Below are 26929 nucleotides of genomic sequence, written 5' to 3' on the forward strand. Positions count from 1 at the left end.
CCTCAGACCATTACCTGACTACGACTTTGTCTCTTCCCTCTTTTTATGACGTTCCCTTCTGGCTATTGACCTTGGATTCCTTGACTATCCTGACTCACGGCTTGTCTATGAGAAGTGACTCAGTGTCACACATACTGATAGGGAATGTAGATGGTGAGACCCAGTGGGGACAGCGTTGATGATGTTTGTAAAGTGGTGCAGAATTAACGGTTCTATTAAATGAGTGCAATAAATAAAATAATGTTTTTACATAAGTAAGTACTGGTGAAGCACTGAAGGCGCTTGTCCCCCAATAAAAAAATTATACATTTTTTGTAGAGATCCGTTGTACCAGTCCTGAAAAAACGAGTGTAGAAGCCATATGCCGAAGTGCACTGGGGCGTGTCAATGCTATCCAGGTGCACTGACACGCCCCCGGTGCACTTCCAGCTTGATTTGCATAAAATGTCTTCCCTAGATTTCTCTTGACAAGCACATGAGATCTCTACAAAAAGATATTTTTATTGGGGGACAATCGCCTCCAGAGCTATAACACTATAGATATACATAAAAATGTGCTGATGGGTTCACTTTGAGTGTTAGACCATTTTTAGCCCTAGACTGGCAGAGGAAGCAGCCGCATCCACACAGAAGCTGAATGGAGAAATGTACAGTACAGACCAAAAGTTTGGACACACCTTCTCATTTAAAGACTTTTCTGTATTTTCATGACTATGAAAATTGTACATTCACACTGAAGGCATCAAAACTATGAATTAACACATGTGGAATTATATGCTTAACAAAAAAGTCTGAAACAACTGAAAATATGTCTTATATTCTAGGTTCTTCAAAGTAGCCACCTTTTGCTTTGATGACTGCTTTGCACACTCTTGGCATTCTCTCGATGAGCTTCAAGAGGTAGTCACCGGAAATGGTTTTCACTTCACAGGTGTGCCCTGTCAGGTTTAATAAGTGGGATTTCTTGCCTTATAAATGGGGTTGGGACCATCAGTTGTGTTGTGCAGGAGTCTGGTGGATACACAGCTGATAGTCCTACTGAATAGACTGTTAGCTGCTTTTTTCTTGCAATAATACAAATTCTAAGTATAGAAAAATGAGTGGCCAGCATTACTTTAAGAAATGAAGGTCAGTCAGTGAGAAAAATTGGGAAAACTTTGAAAGTGACCCCAAGTGCAGTTGCAAAAAACATCAAGCGCTACAAAGAAACTGGCTCACATGAGGACCGCCCTAGGAAAGGAAGACCAAGAATCACCTCTGCTTCTGAGGATAAGTTTATCCGAGTCACCAGCCTCAGAAATCGCAGGTTAACAGCAGCTCAGATTAGAGACTAGGTCAATGCCACACAGAGTTCTAGCAGCAGACACATCTCTACAACAACTGTTAAGAGGAGACTTTGTGCAGCAGGCCTTCATGGTAAAATAGCTGCTAGGAAACCACTGCTAAGGACAGGCAACAAGCAGAAGAGACTTGTTTGGGCTAAAGAACACAAGGAATGGACATTAGACCAGTGGAAATCTGTGCTTTGGTCTGATGAGTCCAAATTTGAGATCTTTGGTTCCAACCACTGTGTCTTTGTGCGACGCAGAAAAGGTGAACGGATGGACTCTACATGCCTGGTTCCCACCGTGAAGCATGGAGGAGGAGGTGTGATGGTGTGGGGGTGCTTTGCTGGTGACATTTTGGGGATTTATTCAAAATTGAAGGCATACTGAACCAGCATGGCTACCACAGCATCTTGCAGCGCGGCATGCTATTCCATCCGGTTTGCGTTTAGTTGGACCATCATTTATTTTTCAACAGGACAATGACCCCAAGCACACCTCCAGGCTGTGTAAGGGCTATTTGACCGAGAAGGAGAGTGATGGGGTGCTACGCCAGATGACCTGGCCTCCACAGTCACCAGACCTGAACCCAATCGAGATGGTTTGGGGTGAGCTGGACCGCAGAGTGAAGGCAAAAGGGCCAACAAGTGCTAAGCATCTCTGGGAACTCCTTCAAGATTGTTGGAAGACCATTTCCGGTGACTACCTCTTGAAGCTCATCAAGAGAATGCCAAGAGTGGGCAAAGCAGTCATGAAAGCAAAAGGTGGCTACTTTGAAGACCCTAGAATATAAGACATATTTTCAGTTGTTTCACACTTTTTTGTTAAGTATATAATTCCACATGTGTTAATTCATAGTTTTGATGCCTTCAGTGTGAATGTACAATTTTCATAGCCATGAAAATACAGAAAAATCTTTAAATGAGAAGGTGTGTCCAAACTTTTGGTCTGTACTGTATGAGACTGAAGCCTACAGAAAGTCTTTTGGCTATGCTATAAATGTTTAAGATAGGAGAACCCCTTTAAGAACCATTTTTTCTCCAACATTTCCCCAGTACATACAGTAATTGGTGCGGAATCATTCAAACAACACAAAATAATCCACATGTATTTGATAAATAACTTTATTATATTCTTTGCTATGATAGTTCTTTCTATCAATGTGATCAGCAGTCCGTACTGCTGGGCTTCATTGCCGTGTGTCTTCCCATTGCTGCCAGCCAGATCCATTTCATCTAATAGTGACATTAAAAGGAATCTGTCAGCAAAAAATGACTGTGCAAACCCAGCACAGGTTCTTGGTGCACCCTTGGTGTGGCCGAGCAGCTCAGTGCACCTACTCACCTACTTGTTTTCCATCTATCCCTGCCCTTTTCTGACTCCTGTAAAGCCTGAGATGTCAATCAAGGAAGAAGAGGTGAAAAACATAGACACACGTGGTCAAAATTGTTGGCACCCCTCGTTTAATGAAAGAAAAACCCACAATGGTCACAGAAATAACTTGAATCTGACAAAAGTAATAATAAATTAAAAATCTATGGAAATGAACAAATGAAAGTCAGACATTGCTTTTCAACCCTGTTTCCACAGAATTTTTAAAAAAAATTAAACTCATGAGATAGGCCTGGACAGAAATGATGGTACCCCTGAAAATAATGTGACAAAAGGGACATGTTAAATCAAGTTGTGCACTGAACTGTTCGGTCACGCCGAGGTGCACCGAGCTCCTATGCTTGGTTTGAGTCCGTTTAAATGAGGCTTGTGTAAAATAAACATTGGCATGACCTAATGGAAAAAACAGCCATGTCTCACCTGTAAGTCTTATACCCTGAGTCCTGGCAATTCTAGAAACAACAAAAATATTCACATCTGTGCCAAGAGAAAATTTGAAAATACTGAGTGGATTTCCCGGATCCTCTTCTGCTCTCTCCTAAGTCCTCTGAGCTCAGAAAAATACTCCAGTATAAAGAGTAGTAGCTCCCGGCAAGTATGGCAGTGATGGGATGGGAGTACAAGCAGTTGGGAGTGAAATAAAGTTTGTAAAAAAATAGCTTTGCCTCCATAAGCAGCAGTGTGGCTGGCTGCCAGAGGAGCATTGACGAAGCCCTTGGTCAGAGCTTGCATTTACTCCAGATATCATGCTAAATAGTTCCTATAAGGAGAAAAAGTTCCTCTACTTCTGTGCAGGTGGCAGCTGTGCAGAGATCATGAAGCGCCTTGCATATTTTACAGGTTTGAGGTGCCTTGTCCAGTGAGAAGCCATGTGTAGAGGTCCGATCTGACTCGAGGGAAGCTCTAAAGTCCTATATGTCAACCTCTCTATGGTCCGTTACAAATGCCCTCCTAGAAGGTAGGGTCCCGGAGGTGAGACACCCACCTATCAGACATTTATAGGAAATTGTTGCATTTTTACCAGCTAATTTTCTGTACAATTAAACTATTCATATCACAATTACTCCCTCCCAAAATATGGGAACAAACATATATATATAATATGAGATGTGAGGTCAAGGTCCAGTCTACTGGCCTCGGATAAAGTTTTGGCATCTCTCTTTACAAAGGTAATTCACAGTGATCACTGGGAACGTCTGAGTGTCTCTTCTTCCATCCAACATGTGTGAACGTGGTTTGAGGGTGCAATGAGTTTTCTTTGGAAATGCTGAAAATTAATCTAACTTGTGGAGGAACAAGTCCCACAGTCCCAAGGTTCAAACCTGAGTCTTCACATCCCAGCAGGTCCACTAGGACGGTGAAAGAAAGTCAGCAGTTGCTTTCCATCACCCAGGAACCGTACGTTGGGTTCCAAAGATTTTTAGATTTGTTTTTTAGTTTGTGGGACATCTGGGGTTTTGTCTCTGTTGTTGAGTTTGGGTTTGGCTGGACCCATGAACCTTCTGGGGTTTCTGTAACACATGGTAAGCCTGGTGGTGAGATGTTCCAGCCCACCAGGTTTTCAACCAGCAACTCCTGAGGAAGATCTCCCAGTTTGTTTTCCATGGTCTGCGTGTCCAACAAAGGAGGAAGAGATGTGTTTCCCACTAGGGGCGACATACCGTTACAGCCACTCGGTCGCATTATTGTGCTCCCCTCATCTTCTGGAGGTGGCCCGCTTTCTACCGGGAGCTCAGTATTGGTGACATCAGGATCCTGTAATATGGGAACACTGGTGATTAAAACCTGACTACCCAAGAGGTCACATGGACATATGTTCTAGCAGAAACTTCAAGAGAAACTTCAAGAGAAACTTCAAGAGAAACTTCAAGAGAAGTGAGTCACATATTTTATTTTTACTTTACAAACTAGGCCATCATGTTCTAAAAATAATAAAAAAGAAAATATACTACCCCACCGACAAACTGACTAGCTTCAAGGAGAGGAGACCGGTAGGGAAACATGGGCAGTGGAATGAAAAAACAACAGTGGATCGGTGAAGAGTATGTGATCTTTTTTATTTTTACACCACGCGGGGTAAGTGTGTAAAAAAAAAGGATGGGATAAGATGCTAATAACAAACGGTATGGACCGGCTTGAAGCGCCTTCACCGATCATCTGATTGATCCGGTGTCTCATTGTTATCAGTTACAGCGCCGATAATTTTGTAGTGGCTTTGCCTGGTACTGCAACTCAACCCAATTCACTGCAGAGCGAGAGAGGGGGCAGCCCTGGCAGGTCCTGTTCCCTAGCTACTATGGGCATTTGCATCACTTTTATTTTGCATGGGTATTGATAAATCCTCTGCCTGTAAGTAGATGTCAGAAGTCAAAATTAAGCACACAAGTGGCTGCTTGACGATTTCTTTATACCTGCGTGCAGTAGCTTATCCTCTCCAGGATGGTAGAGAAGTTGGGCCGGTGATCCGGTGTGTGCTGCCAGCACTGTGTCATTATCCGATAGCTGAAATAAGAAGAAAATACAGATATTGACAAGCAAGGTGCATTTTTCATCAGCCATGCTGGGAAAATGAATGACCAAAACGTTCTTTTAACCCTCAGAATAAACGGACATGTTTGGTTATGAGCTTCTTAGTAAATACGGATAGTTTTTCTATGCTGAAGTCCATCATGTCCCACATAGTCACATTGAATTACAAATTTAAAAATGGGAACTCAATTTACTAGAAAGCTAAAATCTTCGGAATCCAGTGAAACTATGAGACATCCAAATAAGAGACCCATCCAGAACTAGTGGTCCATGGTCCTATGGTCCACATGGCTCCAGTTTTAGCTTCAAGGACATATGACTTAGCCTATTATTTCTACAAGACATAACTCACACAGGTCCAGGACAATTCTTCGGAGGATCCATTCGACCACCACTTGTGACAAACTCCAGTACCTCTTGGTTAGTTTTACATGGGTATGGCATGTAACCTAATGAGAAGATCTCCCACAGTAACACGCCAAAAGACCTACGAAAACATAGATTGATGTGAAAGGCTTTGATTACTTTTTAAAGGGGACCTATCGCCACTTCAAAAGTGGCCAGTTTTTACTTTTATTTTATTCCCGCTGCTCTCCTGAGTATTCTGTTTTGTTTGTTTTTTTAAATCCGCCATACGGTTCCAGAGATACAAACCTTTTTATTTAGTGCTACTTTTTATGGTTTTTACTAAGGGGGCGTGTCTCACAGGATCCTCGGGGGCGTGTCTTTAGGCTGCTCTGCCTTATCACCCTGTAAGCACCACCCCTTTGTGAAGAACATGAAAGTTAACACTAAATAAAAAGGCCTATATCTCTGGAACCATATGGCGGATTTAAAAAAAATCAAAAGTGGAAAACTCATGGGAGCAGCGGAAAAACAATACAAATACAAACTGGTCGATCTAAAGATTACAGTAAAAAAATCATAACCTCATTGTTATATGTTATATTACCATGTATCCGTCTTAGAAGTGAAGATTCCCTCTAGGAAAGCCTCAGGGGGCATCCACTTTACAGGCAGCATAGCTCTCCCTCCTTTACGGTAATAGCTTGCTCTGTAAAACAGTGCGACATATCAATAAGAACTTTTGCGCCGCGCATCTGACACCAGTATAACATATAAAGCAAGTAAATCAGAGCATGTTTCCCATCTTCCTGACACCAGTATAAACCAGTAATGATAAAATGGACCGTCATAAGGATCATCATTGCATCCAGTGGAGATTGCCCTTTCTGTTACTGCTAATTTACTTGTAACGACAATGTAAAATATATCCATGTAGTATCTCCGCCAGGTCTCCTCTATTTGACAGCCGCATCGGACAGAGGGGGAGACACTGAGCGCGGGGATGTATGACTTCCTATGAAAACATTGTGGCACTTACCGGTAAATGTCTCGTGCCATTCCAAAGTCGCCGATCTTGGCCACACGTCCAGTACCGGAGAAGGTCAAAAGGCAATTTCTTGCCGCAATATCCCTAGTGGAAGAAGGTGCTGATATGGATAAACAAATTCCTTATTGTATTCACTTTTTCCTTTACAATCCTAAACAATGGTGGAAGGAACAATTGCAACAAATCTTATATAACATAGGTCCTTAAAGGGGTATTCTCAAGTTATTAAATTGCTTTAATTAGTTAGACTGCATGAAAATAAGCAAGTTTGCAATTGACTTGCTTTTTCTATCTGCTGCCATTCTCCTGCAATGAGTGAGAGCTTTTATCTTTCATAGAGTACAGCTGGTTTCCATAGATCTCAACCACTAGTGCCTGCCCAGTCCCTGGCTCAGTGTGCGCAGTAGAGATTCCAGGATAAGAGTTAACTCTTAATATCCCAGCTACCTCTCCCCAGCTCATTGATTTTTATACAGCAGTTAGATACCTACATCCCTCCCTTTCCCCTCTTAGCTGCTGACAAGCTGTTATAAATCTTGCAAAATCAGCAGCCCGCAGCATCGGCTTCTGCCAGAGCAGTTCTCTTAATCATGGTTCTCACTGTCCAGAGTTGTGTGATTGTTCAAGTGCTCTGTTACCTTTATGTGTTAAAATAGTGATAACAGTATACACTCCAGAACTAACCAGTGATAGCAGAATGTGTTACAGAAGAATGTGTGCTGAGCTTCATAGTTCTACTAATACCACAGCTTTGCTACTCACCAGAACTGTCACTCAAGGAGGAGAGCCCGCCCTGCCAGAAACCAGGAAGTGCGGAGTCTGTACTACTCTGAGCTGCTCAACAGACAACTTGAGAATATCCCTTTAAAGAGGTTTCCATTTAAAAAATAAAATACATAACACAAGAAGTCATACAACTTACTATTATTTATTTCTTTTATTTTACTCACTTATATAGCGCCATTAATTCCACAGTGCTTTACAGACATAATGGGCGCTGTCCCCATTGGGGCTCACAATCTAAATTTTATATCTATTATTTATATCTATTATTTTATACCAAGTTTAAGAACAAGTGTTGTTCGAAATGTGTCTGGTAATCAGCACTTTATCCCATGTTTCCCGTTATCCTATATATGGATTTTTGATTGTCTACATTTTGTAACCACAAGAATGGATTTTTAAATTTATCTATTAAAATTTAGATTTTTTAAATATGGGACGTTTGGTGAGCTGGACCAACTTCTCCTATATCTCGGTATCCATGCGCTGGCAGAGCGCTTGATTGCATGCTCCTGGACTGACCAAGACTGCTGGAGGGTGAGCAGGTTTAATTCTTTTTTCTTAACTTACTATTATGCTTTAATTACCAAAGGTGCCTTCATCTTCCGATATCTGGTGCCAGCAGATACGCTTCTAGATTTTGTTCGATAAATGACAGCATTTCCTCTGTCAGCACAGCATCAATATTGTGGGAGAAGAGGGCTGGCTGACTGGCATATTTCAATAGCTAAGCTACAATTGATGTGTAGACGGAGAAGGGGGCTGGTTTTGCAATTGCGATGAGTCAAACAGCCATTCCCTGTCACGGGTGTATCTAGTGTGACAGACAGTCGCTCTGGATCCGGCTATAGAAGGTCACTGCGCTTGGCATTGCAGACGCCTTCTTGATTCTCTCATCTCTTAAAAGTGCAGTGATATCCTTCTTCCTTTAGAACCCAGCAGTGACCTCCACCTTCTGCTGCTAATTGACACACCCTTGCTTGGTAGTTAAAAACTCTCAGTGTCACTGGTGATAGTTCTATGTTCCTCTGTCCATGCCTGGAGTACTAGTAGTGTTAGAACCTTGCTGTTAGTTTTTTTTTCCTTTGCTGGTCACATGACCTTGTTGGCCTATTTAATCCTGCTCCGCCCTTCTGGCTTTGCTGGACTTCATTGTATATCTACTTTCTAGCTAGCCTGTGCTCTGTATCTAACTCTGTTAGTTTGCTTGGTCTACGGACCTCTATGTTCTATCTATTTTGTTTGTTCGTCTGTCTGCTACTATTTCTGTTAGGAGGTGTCCCATATTCCTCCCAGTCCTTAGTACTTGTAGGGATTCCCTCCTCACATCTATAGGTCTCCGTACAGACTAGATTAGGACTTTAGCAGGTCTGATCGCAGGATCAGGTTCCCTGTTACATCGTAGGGATTCAGCTGAGTCTTATAGTAGGGACAGATCTCCTCTCTTTCCTTAGCTTTGGTAGCAGAACATAACAGTAAGTCCAGCCCTGCTTAGCTTCCAAGATCAGACGAGATCGGGCGTGTTCAGGGTGGTGCTTCCTCTGTGGGGGTTGGCGCAGTATTGTCTCAGGATAACGGGGATGGATTACATCCCTGTGCCTTTTTTTCAAAAAAATTTTCGGAGACTGAACTGAATTACGATATTGGTAATCGGGAATTATTGGCTATTAAACTCGCATTTGAACACTGGCGCCACTTCTTGGAAGGTGCGGAATTTCCCGTTCAGGTTCTTACGGATCATAAAAATCTGATATATCTTGATGCTGCCAAGCGCCTGAATGCCCGTCAGGCTAGGTGGGCACTGTTTTTCTCGCGGTTTAATTTCTCCGTTACTTACATCCCTGGTACTAAGAATGTTAAGGCGGATGCCTTGTCTCGCAGTTTTTCTCCCATAGTCGGTGCTGAGAAAGAGGAAAACATTTTACAAGAAGGTGTTGTGATAGCTGCTTTAGACTCCGTTTTGGAAGATGAGATTCTTAAAGCTCAGGAGAATGCCCCATCTAACACTCCTCATGGGAGGTTGTTTGTGCCTGGGACCTTTAGGAGAGATTTGTTTGTTGAGTGTCACGAATCTCGGTTGGCAGGTCATCCCGGAATCTCTGAGACCAAGAGACTGGTGGGTCGCAGTTTTTGGTGGCCTGGATGGCAGAAGGAAGTCATTAAGTGGGTGCGCCAATGTACTATATGTGCTAGATCTAAGTCCTCACATACTCCTGCTGCGGGGTTGCTTTGTCCTTTGGAGGTCCCCAGTGCTCCTTGGACACATTTGGCTATGGACTTTATAACTGACCTTCCCTCCTCTGAGGGTTTTACTGTCATCTGGGTGGTCGTGGACCGTTTTAGCAAGATGTGTCACTTGGTTCCCTTCGTCAAACTGCCCTGCGCTAAAACTCTCGCTAAGGCCTTTGTCAAGGAAATTGTCAGACTTCATGGCGTTCCTACTGACATTGTTTCTGATAGGGGTCCTCAGTTCGTGGCTCGTTTTTGGCGTGCCTTTTGTGACAGGTTGGGAATTCATTTGTCGTTTTCGTCCGGATATCATCCTGAATCTAATGGCCAGACAGAAAGGAAAAACCAGGATGTTGAGCAGTTCTTGCGTTGTTTTGTGGCAGACAATCAAGAGGGGTGGTCTGAGTTTCTGCCACTTGCCGAATTTGCTCTGAACAATCATACATCTTCTTCTGCTGGTTGTTCGCCTTTTTTTTGTTGTTCTGGGAGACATCCGTCGTTTGGGTCGTTCTCCAAGTTGGGATCTGCCGTGCCTGAGGAGGAGAATTTTTCCGGTGATTTGGAAAGAGTTTGGACGGATGTGCGTGGTAATCTTCAGGAGGCCAACAGAAAATCTAAAGACTACTTTGATAGGAAACGACAGGAGGTTTTGTTCGCTGTTGGTGACATGGTTTGGTTGTCCTCTAGGAATCTGCGGTTGAGGATTCCTTCTAAGAAATTGGGTCCCAAGTTTGTAGGGCCCTTTAAGGTGCTTCAGGTTGTCAACCAATCTGCTGTTAGGTTGGAGGTTCCTACCTCCTGGAGAATTAATCCGGTCTTTCATGTCTCTCTGTTAAAAAAAGCTGTTGTGTCGGATGGTGACGCCTCTGCCTCTGTTCCTCCGGTGGTGGAGGACGGGGAATATGAAATTTCTCGCATCCTTGACTCTAGACGGTATAGAGGTAGTTTGCAGTATCTTGTGGCCTGGAAAGGTTTCGGACCCGAGGATAACTCTTGGGTGAGGTCAGATGATGTTTCCGCGTCCAGACTTATCAGAGCGTTTCACAGGAGATTTCCTGATAAGCCTGGTCCTAGGGGATCCGGAGGATCCTCTTAGAAGGGGGGGTACTGTTAGAACCTTGCTGTTAGGTTTTTTTTCCTTTGCTGGTCACATGACCTTGTTGGCCTATTTAATCCTGCTCCGCCCTTCTGGCTTTGCTGGACTTCATTGTATATCTACTTTCTAGCTAGCCTGTGCTCTGTATCTAACTCTGTTAGTTTGCTTGGTCTACTGACCTCTATGTTCTATATATTTTGTTTGTTCGTCTGTCTGCTACTATTTCTGTTAGGAGGTGTCCCATATTCCTCCCAGTCCTTAGTACTTGTAGGGATTCCCTCCTCACATCTATAGGTCTCCGTACAGACTAGCTTAGGACTTTAGCAGGTCTGATCGCAGGATCAGGTTCCCTGTTACATCGTAGGGATTCAGCTGAGTCTTATAGTAGGGACAGATCTCCTCTCTTTCCTTAGCTTTGGTAGCAGAACATAACAAGTAGTTGGCTAGTTTCTTCTTGGACTTCCCTTGGAGGACAGTTGGCGTTATCTCTCTGGCATCTTCTCAAGCTAAGTGTATCCCCTTTGTTTGTTTACCTTGTTGTCTTTAGTTACAGTGGGGCCTGACTAGTATTCACCCCGTCACCCCCCTACCTAGGTCCTAGCTCTAGGGACATTCAGGGATTAGGTTTCCTGCTCGGCGATAGGTGCGGAATCTATTTAGGAACAATAGGGAAGTCAGGGTGATATTAGATCTGCCTAGGGGTCTCCACTCCCCCTTCCCCTAGTTGTTGGGTTCCCTTCCCCCTCTTCCCGTTGTTGTACACTTGTTTCTTCCGTTACCTAGCGTGACATTCCCCTTCACATACAGCACTGATGACGTGCCGACACACGTTTAAAACACTGTCCTGTGTCAAGCACAAGTAGGAAGTCGATTTGCCCAGGATCGGAGTGAATATCTGAAGATTGGGGCACTATTGATAACTGAAGCATATTTGTATGTTGTATTTGCTATTATAGGGACAGTTAACTTGATTTTTCAAACTGGATGGCCTCTTTAAAGGGATTATTTGGTGCTGTCCAGAGCCACTCACTTCTGTATCAAAAGTGAGCGGTGCCGATGACGTTACAATCCCACACAGAGACGTTCACAACCATCAAGTATCCTGCACGCCTCTTATTGTATTGAACAGGACATGTGCACGGTTCCTGCCAAAAGTGCTTGCGCTGTAAGTTCATCCGCACAGCGCACGTCCAATGCAGAAGTGAATTGCTCTGGATGGCATCGGATAACCCCTTTAAAGGAACCATGTGGGTATGGGTCCTGCCCCATCCTAGACTCCTTCCTGATATTTTGCCACTTCAAAACTTGTAAAAACTTCTACAAATAGTAGATACAATTTTGATATTTTGGCAATAACTTTACAAAAATTTTACTAATTTTCTAACCCCTATAAGGGACGAGTTGGCGGATAATGATATACCCCCGGGTTCTCTGCCCCACATACCTGTGAATGAAATGGTTCTCTTCTAGATACTTGCATCCACAGGCGATATCCCTGGCCATATTCAGCAGGTCTGTCATTGTTAGGGACGATGGTTGATTCTGAAAAAAGACAAAAAAAAAAGGGAATTACATTAAAATCTATTTAAAAGGCGACATCATCCAGAATTCATTACTGCACTTAGGCTGTATGCACAGACTTCATTGTTTCATTTTTTTTTTCTTGTGCAGTTTTTATTATTTTTCCAGGACAATGTATGGGAAGTTGTCCCGGAGCAGATTCTAGCATCGCCTGGTAGTCGTATGGCTATGTTCATCACGTTATGATGACAGGTTATGTCCTTCAGAGTTCAAGCTGAATTCACACTCTTGAAAAATGTTTAGGTTTTCCTGCCCCCCTTATTCTCTTGGAGGGCCAGATTTGGTCCCGTGTGGTTATTAACACTATTGCTTTATCCAGATTTCACCTATAAGTCAGTTTTTATTAGAATTTAAAGGAGCTTTCCATGTTTAATTTTTTTTCATCCATAATCTTAACATCCCAACTACAGCAAGTGACCACTGCAGGTAATTATTAGGCTCAAAAGTCTGGTGTTATTAATTTCCGCATCATATCTGAGACCAGTGATTGGCTGCAGCGGTCACATGCTCTATTAGTGACATCACCTCTGTGTCAACAAAGCCCGGTGCAGCAGCGGAGAAGCAACGTGGGAGCATCAGAGGGTATGTAAAGCTGTTTATGTTGACAGCAAAATCAACGATTATGTTCACAACAGTTAAAGGGCTAAACCGAAAATAGTAAGTTATTTCCTGTCTACAAGGGGGTCCGCAGCCCCTTCTTGAAATGGAGTTTATTTTTTTAACTTTTTTTATATAGCACCACCATATCTCACAGCATTTTACAGACATCATCAGCACTGTCCCCATTGGGGCTCACAATCTAAATTCCCTATCAGGATGTCTTTGGAGTGTGGGAGGAAAATCAAGAACCCAGAGGAAACCCATGCAAGCATGGGGAGAACATACAAACTCCTTCTAGATGTTGTCCTTGGTGAGATTTGAACCCTGGACCCCAGTGCTAACCACTGAGCCACTGTTGAGCTGGGTGCACTTGACCTCCACACTATTCATTGTCAATGGGACTGTGGGAGCAAGTAGAGTGCACCGCTCAGCTTTCTCCAAAAGTCCGATAGGATAGACAATGAATAGAGAGGGGGCCGAGCATGCTCAGGTCCGCTCCATGCAATAAGGAGTTCCTGCATTTCTAGAAACCCATTCTTGGGATCATAGGGGGTCCCAGAGGTTGGACTACAAGTGATCAGTAATTTATCCCCTAACTATTTTCGGAATAACCCTTTAAGCAATACCATGCTATAGCCTCATTCATGCTTTTCTACGGATTAAACAATAGTCGGTGTTAGTGGGCACTCACCACCAGGGGCCGGTTTTGCCTGAGGAAGGTCTTCATATCTCCGCCAGACATGAGCTCTAGTAGGATGAAGCGCGGCAGAGTCTGCAGGCTCACTCCAATACAGCGCACAATGTTCTGGTGACTGAATTTACTGTGTGCAGACAACAGGACAATGACAGGAGTGTTAGGTTTGCTTCACAGACATGCTGAGACTAATACAGATGTCGGGAACACTCATTGTTAAAGAGCATTTAAAGGGCACCTGTCTCCTGACTCATGCTCTCAAACCACGGGCAGCATGAATCAGAGCCTGGTGGCACGATTGCAGCCAGGAATATTTTTCTCTGAAATTCTCTGGCGTTTCAGAGATGATATACTTTAAAGAAGGATCACGGCAGGAAACTAGACAAGTCCAGCAGTGCCCCTGGCTGGGTTTTCCCTGCGCCGCTGCAGGTGATTGACAGGTGTCTTCCATAGCAAGAGACTTGTCAATCACCCAGAGCGGTGCTGGGAAGAGCCGGCCAGCGGTGGAGCCGGACTTGTTTCATCTGTGGCTATGAGCCGGATTATCAAAGTATATTTTCTCTAAAAAGGTGGAGCGTTGAAAAAAAAACCATATCTGGCCTCAATTGTGCCACCAGGCTCTGATTAATGCTGCCCGTAGTTCAGGAGCATAAATCAGCTGACACGTTTCCTTTATTCTGCAAAATATGTACATTGTGAAACTGCATCAACTATAGAACTGCTATTATCAGAGGAGTTATACAGTGATTTAGCCACTAGGTGGCACTCAGTATCCAGTATAAGGCAATGATATCAGGTTTTGCAGAAAGATGAGAAGGGGAAAGTCACATATATATTTTTTTAACTACTGGACCAATTACAAACAGATAAAAAATGGACATGTGAACAGAGCCCAAGAGACCCAGCACATCCAAATATAGGCAGTCACATGTCCTGTCCACCAGGAAGGCTGCGGTGTCCATAATTCACTATATCTAGAGTTGTATCACCAATGACATGGTTACCTGATTATCAGAGCCTCCATAAGAAAGTCCATTTCATCCTGCTCAGAGCAGATTTCTGGCAGAGTCTACAAAAAGAAGAAAATATTCCGTGTGTACCATGTCTTACTAGATTGTGAGGATGAGGGTGCAGCAAAAAAAAAAGCTTCTATTATCTTTTTTTGAATTAATCTAGCAGATAACAGGCAATGTACTTACCCTTCTTATTCAGCTGTAATGGTGCCTGGTCTGGGATCTTTTATTAATATAGGAGGTCTGCAATTATTTTAGCGGGTTTGGTCTAGATTTGATATGAATGGGAATTTATCACCAAGTTTATGCTTCCCTATCTGAGATCAGCACAATGTAGAGACAGAGACACTGATTTCAGTGATGTATCACTCGATGGACCAATGATTGATGGTTCGTTAGCCCATTTTTGTCTTAGAAAAGTCTACAATTACAGACAGTCTGCACTACTCATGCCTTGGTAGCCACCAGCGGCGCAACTAGAAAATGCTGCTAGATAGAAAGAGATACTATATAGAGCTGAGGAAGGAAGTAGTGGCCCCCAGGACCCAAAGATAATGAGGCCCCCAGGGCCCAAAGATAGGGAGGCTCCAGAGACCCCAAGATAAGAAGGCTCCCAGGAACCAAAGATAAGAAGGCCCCCAAGACACAAAGATAAGGAAACCCCCAAGATCCCAAGATAATGAGGCCTCCATGGCCCCAAGATAAGAAGGCCCCCAAGACCCAAAGATAAAGAGGCCCCCCAAGACCGAAAGATGAGCAGACCCCCAGGACCAAAAGATAAGGAGGCCCCTAAGACCCAAAGATAAGGAGGCCCCATAGGACCCAAAAATAAGGCGGTCCCCAGGACCCAAAGATCAGGAGGCCTCCAGGACCTAAAGATAAGAAGGACTCCAGGACCTAAAGATAAGAAGGACTCCAGGACCTAAAGATGAGAAGGCCCCCAAGACCCAAAGATAAGGAGGCCCCATAGGACCCAAAAATAAGGAGGCCTCCAGGACCTAAAGATAAGAAAGCCTGGGACATGACCCTCCGCTCTCTACAAGTCAGAGTCATTTTCACCTCTCACATCCTGACCGGGCAGAGCAGCTCTTCATTATCATTAAATGACACAACCATTAGCTTTCTACATTTTACTGAACACATCGTAACCCAATTTGCTTTTCAGTATATCCACACCCCCGTTCTGCCAGTAGGAAACAAGCCTTGATGGCCATTACTGGAAGGCAGATGTTTATCTGGACAGACGCTGCAGTCACATTGTCCAGTTCACTGACCTTCTCTATATAAAGGTTATTTGTTCCACACAGGCCAATTAAGTGTCACATGGAGAGGGTCTGACTGGAGGGGGACCGGGGCGTGTGACATAAGATCCCTGAAATTCAAAGATGGGCTCAGCCATGATTTAGAGATTCTACCAATTATCTCATCTACTAAACTCCAAAAGCAGATGTAAAAAAAAATACTGCAAAAAATTCAGGGAGTTGGTCACCTCCCAAAATGCATACTAAACTAGCTGTACAGTTATATACGCAACTTATTCTCTATGAATCATGCCAGCACTGCACATTTTAATAGTACATTGGCTGAGAAAATTACTTTGAATTAAAATGCAAAGTGGGACTTCCCTCACTTCTGATTGACCGCACTCGCTTGCCTAGAGCAAGCACTGTCTGAACTCAGCCCACGTGTCAGCATGTGCGCACCAACACTGCCTCAGCCTGGCCCTGCACACAGTGTTAGTGCCGTACACAGCAGGGGCCGGCGCTCTCTCCTCTCTGTGGCTGCTGTTTGCTTTAGTGATACACCCTAGAAGTGTAGCAAGCAGAAAAAACCCAGAGAGGAGAACGCACCTGCCCACACCGTGTATGCGCCGACACTGACACCATGTGCATGCGCCCAGGCTGAGGCAGTATCAGTGCACACAGGCAGACACGTGGGCTGAGTTCAGGTCGCACTCACTACGGGCAAGTGAGCACTGTCAATTAGAAGCAGGGGAAGTCCCCAAAATGCAAACTGAGGGGCGTAAAGGAAGGGAAGCCCCTCATTTATACTTAAATTAAAAGTACATTTTCACAGGCACTGATTCACTAAAATGGGGCTAAGGGGGGCTAAGTCTCCGCTATCACTGTACAGCTTGTTCAATAGGCATTTTGGGGGTGATAGACGCCCTTTAAATATTTTGTGCTGTATATAGGAATATATATCATGGGATATAACTAATCACATACAAGTCGTCTGTTGTGCCTGGGACCGTGTCACATTCACCATACGTTATAGCGTACAGCGTGTCAATAGCCTTGTGATGTCTGAATTTAATTTTTACTGCAGATCATTTACCAGAACGACTGCTGTAAAGTAGTGACATCCACAGAGAACAGGGGGCTACATAGAAAAGATCAATAATAGGCCCCTTTTAGGTTTTATTGATATCACCGCATCACCCATGACAGGACGTCATGCAGGGAAAATGTAGTATAACATGGCGACCCATTAAGGGGATTGTCCAGTGAAAGAAGTTATCACCTACCCACTGGATAGATGATAACTTAATGATCGTGGGGGTCCGACTGCTGGGACTTGCACTGATCAGCAGAGGTTTAATATAAAAGTACAACAATTTATACTGACCTTGATAGCTACTTGCAGAGGATTGGGGTCTCCAGAAATGCCAACCACAAGCCCTTCATAAACTTCACCAAAGGCACCATGGCCAAGGGCCCTAATGAGAAGAAATAAAAACAAGGTAGACCTGAAATATGTAAAAGGGGTATGCTGAAAACAGATATTTATAGAAAAGGATTGTCTGTGGACATATAACTGTACTGTGTATCTGTGCATCCATCACATGAACAGGGCAGCTTTATATCCACTGGATACAATGAAGGTTTCAAGTAAATGAGAGCAAGTACAGATCTTAAAATGCCTGGAGTATTTAGACGAAAGTAGGAATATTATATATTTTTTACTATTGGAAGAAAAAAAAAACATTTATATGTTAATGCCCCTTTATCCCCTTCCAGACATAGGACGTACTAGTTGAGCCATACAAGGCAAGTGACAGCTGTTTTAAACAGCCAGCACCTGCCTTTAACAGCAGCAACTGGAGCTAGCTGCAGTCACTTCTGTTCAACCACTTAGATGCCAGTAGCTTTGCGCCAGTGGGGCATCCATTAAAGTGCCCATCCCCCCCTTTCCCATCCCCAGTGACATGTTAGCGAGGTGCCAATGGTTTGCCGACTAGGGCCCTGCTGAAGGTCCCAACTGCCTCCATCTTAGTACTTCCATGAAGCAAAGCCTGTGCCTGGGCTTCATAGGAGATTGTGATTTTTTACTGTATGCTGCTATACTGTGCTATTGCCGTAAATGGAACAAACGATCGCAGATTCACATCCCCGATACAGACTAAATAAATAAGTGACACGTAAGAAAAAGTAAAAAAATGAAGTCCGATCTATGAAAATCTAAAATGAATTAACCTATATGGTAAAAGGTGTAGAAAATAAATAATCATTGAAAAGCCAGAATTGCCATTGTCAGTCACTGCACCTCTTTCCAAAAATTGCATCAGAAAGTGATAAAAACCTCAAATAACCCAAAATGCTACCAGTAAAAACGTCAACTCGCCACACAACTAACAAGCCCTTACACAGCTCTATCTATAGAAAAATAAAAAAGTTATGAGCCTCGAAATATGGCAACAAAAAAAATTACATTTTATTTTTTTTTTTACAAAGTCCTGATTTTTTTTGACTACCAAATTATATTAAAAAAATACAAGTTTAGTATAGCCGTAATCTCAATGACCTTAAGAATCACGTTGACAGATCATTTTTACCGCACAATGAGCATCGTTAAAAAAAAAAAAGAAACCCAAAAAACAATAGAGGAATTGCATTTTTTTTTCACCATGTCAATCCGCTTGGGGTTTTCTTCTTCTAAAGGCAAAGAAAATATATCACATCATGTCACACTGCCCAGGGGTCGTTCAGTCTAATAAAGGTGTGGTGCACAGACAGAGACCACCGGCGGCTCCCGGATGACAATGATCAGGAATAAGGCAGGAAGACATACAGCAACTGCAACACTCTAGGCCTATGCGTTTCAAGCTCTTAGTGCTCGATACGCGTAGGCCTATTGTGTATTTTTTTACCTTTTGATATTTTCATGGTTACTAGTGAATAATGTGTTTATAGTCCTTTCTATTGCGCTTGCTGGATGTCTCCCTGACTTCTACCTGATTTTTTATTTCCACGTATGTCGGCAAGTTATATGTTAAAATGAATTGTGTCATTCAAAACTACACCTAGTCAAGCCCTAATAAGGCTAAAAAATAAAAAATGATGGCTTTTAGAAGAAAGGGAGGTAAAAAAAAGCACAAAAATGAAAAATCACCAGGGCGGTTTATTCCATTCGTTTTCGATTTTAGGTCTTAGCACAAGTTTTAATTTTCCAACATTATCACAACTCTTTTATCCAGAACTATTTAAAGAGTTGTTGATTTCTTGTTGATGACTGTCATACCTGAGCAAGGTGATATTTTTCCGAGGAACTTCCTTCAGTTCGCTTAAGCCGGCTCCTTTCCCAGCAAAGCAATAGTTGGGGTTGTAGTCCGTCATGATAATGGAACTGCGGATCTTGCTGAGCTTGTACTCGGTGCTCTGTAATCTCACCCGGGCGCCCTCCAGCTGCTTCTTCTTACGGTAGTAAACTGAGACGATAAAACAGGGAAGATACCAAACTAAGACAGCGCAAAACTCCATGTAAACAATTCAATATGGCATACAAGATATTACGCTAAATAATTAACCCCCCCAATATTTTATCAAGACTTTTTCATGTACTGATGACCCCGACGCAGGCTCCATTTGTTGCAGAGAATCTCCACATTACAGAAATTAAGATCTCGACACTTAGAGGATAAAATATACACAGAAGGTTTGTCATTTCTATATTACAACTACTGCCGGGACCCTCACCAAGGCCACGTTCACACCTTTAGTATTTAATCAGTATTTTACATCAGTATTTATAAGCCAAAACCAGGAGTGGGTGATAAATACAGAAGTGGTGACGTGCTTCTATTATATTTTTCCTCTGATTGTTCCACTCCAGATTTTAGCTTACAAAAACTGATGTAAAATACTGACCAAATACTGAACGTGTGAACGTGGCCTGAGTATGAGACCGGGGGGAAGGTGGGGGTGCCGCAAAGTCCCCCCTGTGAATGGAGTTTTCTCCGTCAGGCCCCATAGAAGTACAAGGAGCATTAGTCCTGCTTTGAGACCACCCTGAACGATCACACATTTATCATTGATTCTGCAGATTGGTGATTACATAGAAGTACATTCATTTTAATCCCTAACATTGGGACTGACTTTGAATCCATATTATACCTCAATTCATTTTATCATATTACAAATAAACAAATCGATTCACAGGACATTGGTCCAGCTGCCACATCAGTAGTCTGTGCCCCGCCTAACAGGAGCCCTGCAAACTGCTTCCTACCTATCGGAATCACCGCAGATCGGACGTCATCGTTGCGGCGTGATGCACACATGACTTTGCACCATGCCTACTAATCAGAAGAGGAGAAGAGGACACTGGCAGGTAGGAGGCAGTTAACAGAACTCCTGTCCAGCGGGGACGGACTACCGGCATGGCTGCTGAACCAGGGTCCTGCGAATCAATTTGCTCATGTCTATATGGGTTGTCCAGGCTTGGGGTTCAAGTCTGCAGTTAGTCAATGTGACTGCAGACTCGTGGACCCACACCGTGTGCACTGTCAGGATTTTCTGGCGCCAGTAGCAGGCAAGTGACTACAAGTATGCAATTTACATACATGGGATCACATGCCGACTAGCCGTGCGCAGCCTCGCTCAATACAAGTGTACTGAGCAAGGCTGGACATGTCTAGTCAGAATGTGGCAGGAAGTATGCAAATCACATACAGTACTTGCGGCCACATGACTGCCCGCTCTCGGCTTTGGAAAATCTTGACAGTGCGCACTGTACACGCTGTAAGGATTCACGAGTCTGCAGTCACATAGAGTGACTGCAGATTTGTACCCCAAGCCTGGATTACCCCATTAAGTATAACTGATTCAGAAGTGTTTGTTGACCTCTTGGGCAAATGTCATGTAAGACACTGACGCTTATTTGTGATTCTGACATACTCATTTCCTATTTACGTGAACATCGTCCCTAATTTTTAGCATCGATGTCGAATTGATTTTCACCTAAAGGGATACAAGTGATGGATTTCTTTTGCTACATTTCAATTCAGCAGTGAATAAAGGAAATGCTCTGGGATCCATGCGATGAAACTTACAGACTAAATGTCAGGAATGATCGGTGGGGAATACAGAAAGCAATCAATGAGCTCGGCTCACAGTCAATATCACCAGAGAGTATATGTCGATATGTACGTGGATGGGGGGAGCCTGTCACAGCTAGCACAGATCTATCATACCAAGCACCATTCATCTAACCTCTTACCACTCACATTAATGATGTATTATTACATTATCCAATACAATTCCTGCATTCGTCATCACATTCATCAACTCTAAAGCAACTTCTCTCTGGTATTAGAACTAGAGGAAATGCTTAAAGGGTAACTGTTGTTTTAATTTTTATTTCATAAATCAATAGTACAAATGAAAGTAAGGAATTTTGTAATATATCTATCTTATCAGACAAATCTGCTTCTTCCTCCTCCATGACTGATTTTTCACTCTCAGTTCACAGGTAAAATCTGTATTCAGTGAAGACAGATTTTCCTATTACTAATATAGATGACAGTTGGTGCTCATAAAATTCTATGGCGGGAAAGGGGGAGGGGCTAGAGGCAAGCAAACACAGACAACATTCTGCTTCATGTTCTTCTGAAATGACAGTTACAGTTTTTCATAGAACTTTATGAACACCAACTGTCATCTCCTCTCTCAGTAATGGGAAAATCTGTCTTTATATTGCATTTTGAATTTTTTTTTTGCTTTGCAGTGTTTAAATCATTTTGCATTTTGAAAGATTGGCCTTTTATGGATGTGGCAATATCAAATATATATATTTTTTAATATCTTTATTTTTAAAGGGGGAAAAGAGGGCTGATTCTACTTTTTTTTTTTTACTTTTTCAGTCCCATTAGGGGAATTGAACCTGCGATCATCCATATATCGCAATAACTCTGTATTTTAATATTATAGCTAAAAGCACAGTCTACCATGAAGCCAAGGCTGTTGCTGGGCCTCTCAGGAGTAAAATCATGGCACTCAGCAGGACTCGGTCGCAATAGCAACTTATCTGCACCAAAAAATTACCTCTCGGAGAATGGGGGCCAGAAACAGCAGGGCCCTCAAATTATCTGCCCTAGATGCAGTTGTCAGAGACTGGCCGGCATTTAAGGGGCTAAACATTAGCAACTGGAGCTAGCTCCGGTCTCTGCTGTTAGCGGCAGATGCCTGCTCTATAACACAGCTGGCAACTGCCGGCTATAATTCAGGCTCAGCTTCTGAGCCTGCTTCACACACCTGCATCCGGCATCCGACATACATGTAAATCAACATCAGTAAGGGGTTAAACAGATCTCTTAGACCCAATGAGACTGGTGTACTTGCTTTGAAAATCAGTGTCAAAATAGCTGCCTCATTCTTTTTGAAAGTTTTCTTGGAATGAGCATTAAAATGCTCATTTTAATTTTAAGCAGAAAACTTTTCAGACGGATTATACAGCCATTCGGTCATGGATTTTTAACGTAAGCAGACCAGCCTCAACAGGTCCAAGAGATCAATTTAATAACGTATGCAGTTTGAATGGTCAAATCTGCCTACAGATCCATTTTATATCTTTTTAGGAAGCATTGACAGCCACATTTTTTAAAAATGAATTGCTAATTATTAAACCCCGGAAATCAAACTGTCCATGTTTAACTAAAGACATACCAAATGACAGGCCTCCACAGGCAAAGATCACCCCGAGAATCACTGTGGCAATCAGAACAGCCAGAATGAGTGGCAGCGAGAGCTGTTGTTCTGGAATGGGCCCTTTGGGTTCTAAAAAAGAAAAACAATAATTACTTTTAATCTTCATTATAGTATCTATTTTATTAGTTTGTATACAGTATTTTCTAACATGAATATAGTATGTTTTTCATACATTTTTAGATAAACTACAAAACTTTGTGCATTGATGGAAAGAACTTTTAAACACCCTGAACCATATGTTCTCCTACACAGTGATCCTAATATATGTCTTAAATCAGATCATTATCGGATGGGTGCTCATGTGTTCTCTATGAGAAATCAGCTGCCAGGCTCCTTTGGCAGCAGCTTATTTCCAAGGAAATAAAAAAGGATCAGCTGCTGAAATTCAACCGACCGGCTCCTTCTTTTTCCTGACATCATCTGTAAGAGGAAATTCAGGAGGCCCCCAAACACATTAGAAAGCGGTTGGCCATCGATCATTCAGCTGACAGTTTCCCCCCATGTAGGGGAGCGCTCTTGTGCTCTCTATGAGAGGCTTATCACAATGGAGAACAAAAGGTCTAGCCGCTGAAATTCAACCGCTTGGATCCTTCTCTCTCCTGACATCTGTAAGAGGATATTCAAAAGGCCTCCATACACATTAGATAGCAGTTAGTCATTGATCATTTGGTTGACAGTGTCCCATCATGCACAGCCGAGTCCTCTTGTACTCTCTATGAGAAAGCAGCTGATGGACTTCTCTGACAGTGGCTTATCTCCAAGGAGATCAAAAGGTTCAGCTGCTGAAATTCAACCGGCCGGATCCTTCTCTCATCTGTAAGAGGTGAGTCAGGAGGTCTCCATACACATTAGAAAGCAGTTGGCCATCGACCATTCGGCTGACAGTTTCCCACCACGCTGGGGAGCAATCTTGTGCTCTCTATGAGAAAGCAGCTGATGGACTGCTCCGACAGTGGCTTATCTCCAAGGAGAAGAAAAGGTTCAGCTGCTGAAATTCAACAAGTCAGATCCTTCTCTCCCACAACATCATCTGACAGAGGAGAGGCCCTATTCACATTAGACTGTCGGCCAATATCAGTGAGTTAAGTAGAGTTTTCTCTAATGTGTATGGACGCCTTTAGACTTAAAAGGTAATTTTCTTGAAAATAAGATATTATGGTTCTAGATATACATCTTGTACCTATACACGTGACATTATCACTTCCCAGCATGGTGCCTTGCTCACAGAGACACACAACTCTCCGCTTGATGTCTTTCTTACAATTTCCAGATTTACAATGACTGCAGTTCAAGTATAACTCGATATTCACTTCCCCGCCATTCTCCATTGCTGTATGAATTAAAAGAGAAGAGTTTGTTAGACAGGTATTTTTCTACTTCTCAACAAGCGAAACACTCCGGGTACCCCCATTCCTACATACTTTAGGGTGTCTGGTGGCATGACTGCCCCCATTCTGAAAGGCCAGTAGTGTCTTTAAGATAAAGCAGGCAACTCTATTAATTACTGATGTTATTTCCCCCCAGAGATGGAGTTATAGCAAATGCTGACATCCTGATTATTGCATCTATTCCCCTGTCACTCACAAATATCTAAGAAAATCCAAAACACATCATGGGTCCAGACACTCAAAGTCACGAGTTTTGTTGAATTATTACTGATGTCTGTTTGTGTGATCTCACCAGCTAAGGGCTGCAGAAACATCTCTCCAGACGGGTTTCTAAAGGAAACGCCATCCTGGCCGTCGGCAGAAATATCATCCAGCTGGGAAGTGTTACCTCCTGGAAATACAAAGAACTATAGTTCCAAAGATGCACAATACGTTCCATGTATGTTGGGTTATTCCCAAAATAGTTAATTTCCTCTATCTTTACGATAGAGGAAAACTTGCTAATCTATGGGGGTCTTACTGCTGGAACCTGCAGCGACCCCAAGAACAAGGCTATGGAAGCCTCAGAGACTGAGGGTCTAGAGAGCTCCATCTTAAATGAAGTGGAGGTGCGCAGGCTCAGCCTACACTCCATTCATGAGACCATGATGAGCCATTTCCAGCAGTCCCATAGACAATGAATGGAGCGGAGGTTAGGCATGTGCACCTGCGTTTCATTCCAGATGGGGCTCTCCAGCGCCCAATTCTTGAGATCACTGGTGGTCCTCAGCAATCAGCAAGTTATCCCTTTTCAAGCACATAGAGTGTAACCTGTTATTTTTTGGGAATAACCCTCTAAGGAGCAATATATAACTATCAGGACACACTTCATACTATGTTATTACCTTGGTATCCTCCTCCTCCTCCTCCAGAGCTACATGGTCCTCCTCCGCCACCGAAACCGCCAAAAGTGTCCCACTGAAGGCTGGCTCGTGCCTGATAGCATGACTGCCCCCCTTCTGCCCCTTCAAGAAGAGATTTCCCAGCCCATGGGAGATGAGTAATGTCATTCCAGCCGCCCCCACCACCTGTAATCGGGGAAACGATGAAACATTTGTATGAACCATCAACAATGCAAAATGACGTAGCTCGGTCTGAAAATGCAAAATGACGCCTAACAATGCAGACGCATCTGTGTGCGGAATGAAAATATATAAAACTATTATGTAATAAAACATGTGAAGGTTGACGTTGGTTGAACCCAATGGACTAAGGTCTAACTTCAACCTTAAAAACTATGAAAAGTCCCCTTTATCTTACACCTAATTAGAGCAGTTTGGAAATTATGAGGTAATCAAATTTTAGTGACTCGCACGCCGTATGCAAATGAGGAGTCCGATGGCCGTTCATCAATTGGGGAAGTCCTATGAACATATAACATTCCTCTATGTACTTGATTGACAACGTCAGGGGTCTCTGGACTTCAATGACGTCCTATCCACTCCCCACACCACGGCGCATGCGCTGAATTTGGATATGACATTGTATGATGCCAGACATCCTTAGAGATATCAATCAAGAATAAAGAGGAGGAGTTGCACACCAGATGAACACAGACCACATCAAAGTTGAGTGTCCAGGGAAACAAAAAGCCAATAAAAGCCAAATGATGCAACAATTTTAACAAAACCAAATAGCAAAAATGTATTTTAGCCCCAAATCCAGTGATACCTTGACTAACCAGTGCATCTAGTTCAAATGTTTTGAGATACGAGCCGTCGCTCAGTTGATTTATTGTTTTATCCTGTGACAAAAGATCTGAGTTACCAGTGACATGGTTATCATGCCATGCAAGCATCTCTGTCTTTGCTGTTGCACTTTTGACTTTTTCTTGTGAATCATTTTCCTGTGGTGGACTCTATTTTTAGCACTGCATGCATTTGACATGGGGCTGTACATAGGATAATGGTTATTTTTTGCTTTATTCTTCTGCTATTTTTTCTACAGCAGTACTGTGTGTTATTTCACATGTGCAGCAAGGTACAGTCTACTGCACTATTATGTACACTCTCTGATTCTTCGGAGTGTTGGTTTTAGGGTTCAATATTTGCTATATTTGTATGTGAAGATGATGAAGTGAAGTTATTGAAAAAAATAAAATGAAAAAAAGTACAGTACAATAGTTTATTACACGTTTAATTGTTTTTCATACTGTACATTACTGCATTTGTTATTAATAAAGTTAATTTTTCTTATTTAAAAACACCTAATAAAAAAAATTGGTGTGTTTTTTTGGGGGGGCTGGGACGGATTAATAACATTTCAATTCATTTTAATAGGGGAATTTAATTTGATATAAGAGCAAATTGAGGTAAGAGCTCGGTCACAGAACTATTTAAACTGCATTTAAGTAAAAAAAAGAAATTGGCCCCAAAGGTAGACAACTTATTATTATCACATGGCAAATGAATCCTTAAGATGTGATTTTCTCTGTTCTCAGTATGATTAGCACATGGGGGTGTGTAGTTTGAGACAGATGCCCTGTAACAATTCACTCTTTCCGTGCAGTGGAACAGAACCATGTTGTAACCCAGATGTACGTATATTAAATTAAACGCACTCTGTATAACATCTGTGGAGAATTTACACTTTATAGTAAGCGCTTGTCACTTCCAATATTTATGAGCTGAATGCAGCAACTATTAAAAAAAATAATATAATGTGTGAACACAAAAATTAATCTCTATGGAAGAATGGCTTTTCATTATTGGGTAGTTTTAAAGTGAATCTTTAAAGTGAAGCTTTTATATCCAAAATGATGTATTGATTAATATTCTAATATGTACTTTTGGTGGGAAGAATTCAGTTTTTTTCTGATACAGAGCTTAAAATCCTCTGTATGGACAGGATTGAAAGATAATTTGCTGGCTGCCATCAGTCAC

General features: G+C 42.6%; 1 protein-coding gene across 3 annotated transcripts in view; it reads right to left on the minus strand.

The window, feature by feature from the left end:
• Window positions 1–2431: 2431 nt before the first annotated feature.
• LTK (leukocyte receptor tyrosine kinase) overlaps window positions 2432–26929 on the minus strand; it is a 237231-nt gene continuing 212733 nt past the window's right edge. For all 3 annotated transcript variants that reach the window (XM_073638809.1, XM_073638808.1, XM_073638810.1), the window contains exons 16-29: window positions 24893–25075; window positions 24301–24399; window positions 23801–23950; window positions 22579–22689; window positions 19157–19343; window positions 17264–17354; window positions 14627–14691; window positions 13620–13749; window positions 12192–12289; window positions 6631–6723; window positions 6199–6300; window positions 5599–5733; window positions 5129–5219; window positions 2432–4472 (exon numbers count right to left, since the gene is read on the minus strand). In XM_073638809.1, coding sequence (XP_073494910.1) covers window positions 4086–4472; window positions 5129–5219; window positions 5599–5733; window positions 6199–6300; window positions 6631–6723; window positions 12192–12289; window positions 13620–13749; window positions 14627–14691; window positions 17264–17354; window positions 19157–19343; window positions 22579–22689; window positions 23801–23950; window positions 24301–24399; window positions 24893–25075 — 1922 coding nt within the window. In that variant the 3' untranslated portion in view covers window positions 2432–4085. The remainder of the gene's footprint in view (window positions 4473–5128; window positions 5220–5598; window positions 5734–6198; window positions 6301–6630; window positions 6724–12191; window positions 12290–13619; window positions 13750–14626; window positions 14692–17263; window positions 17355–19156; window positions 19344–22578; window positions 22690–23800; window positions 23951–24300; window positions 24400–24892; window positions 25076–26929) is intronic.

This window comes from Phyllobates terribilis, unplaced genomic scaffold (genome assembly GCF_046119375.1).
Source record: "Phyllobates terribilis strain yellow unplaced genomic scaffold, ASM4611937v1 Scaffold_7__3_contigs__length_470593459, whole genome shotgun sequence".
Lineage (NCBI taxonomy): Eukaryota > Metazoa > Chordata > Amphibia > Anura > Dendrobatidae > Phyllobates > Phyllobates terribilis.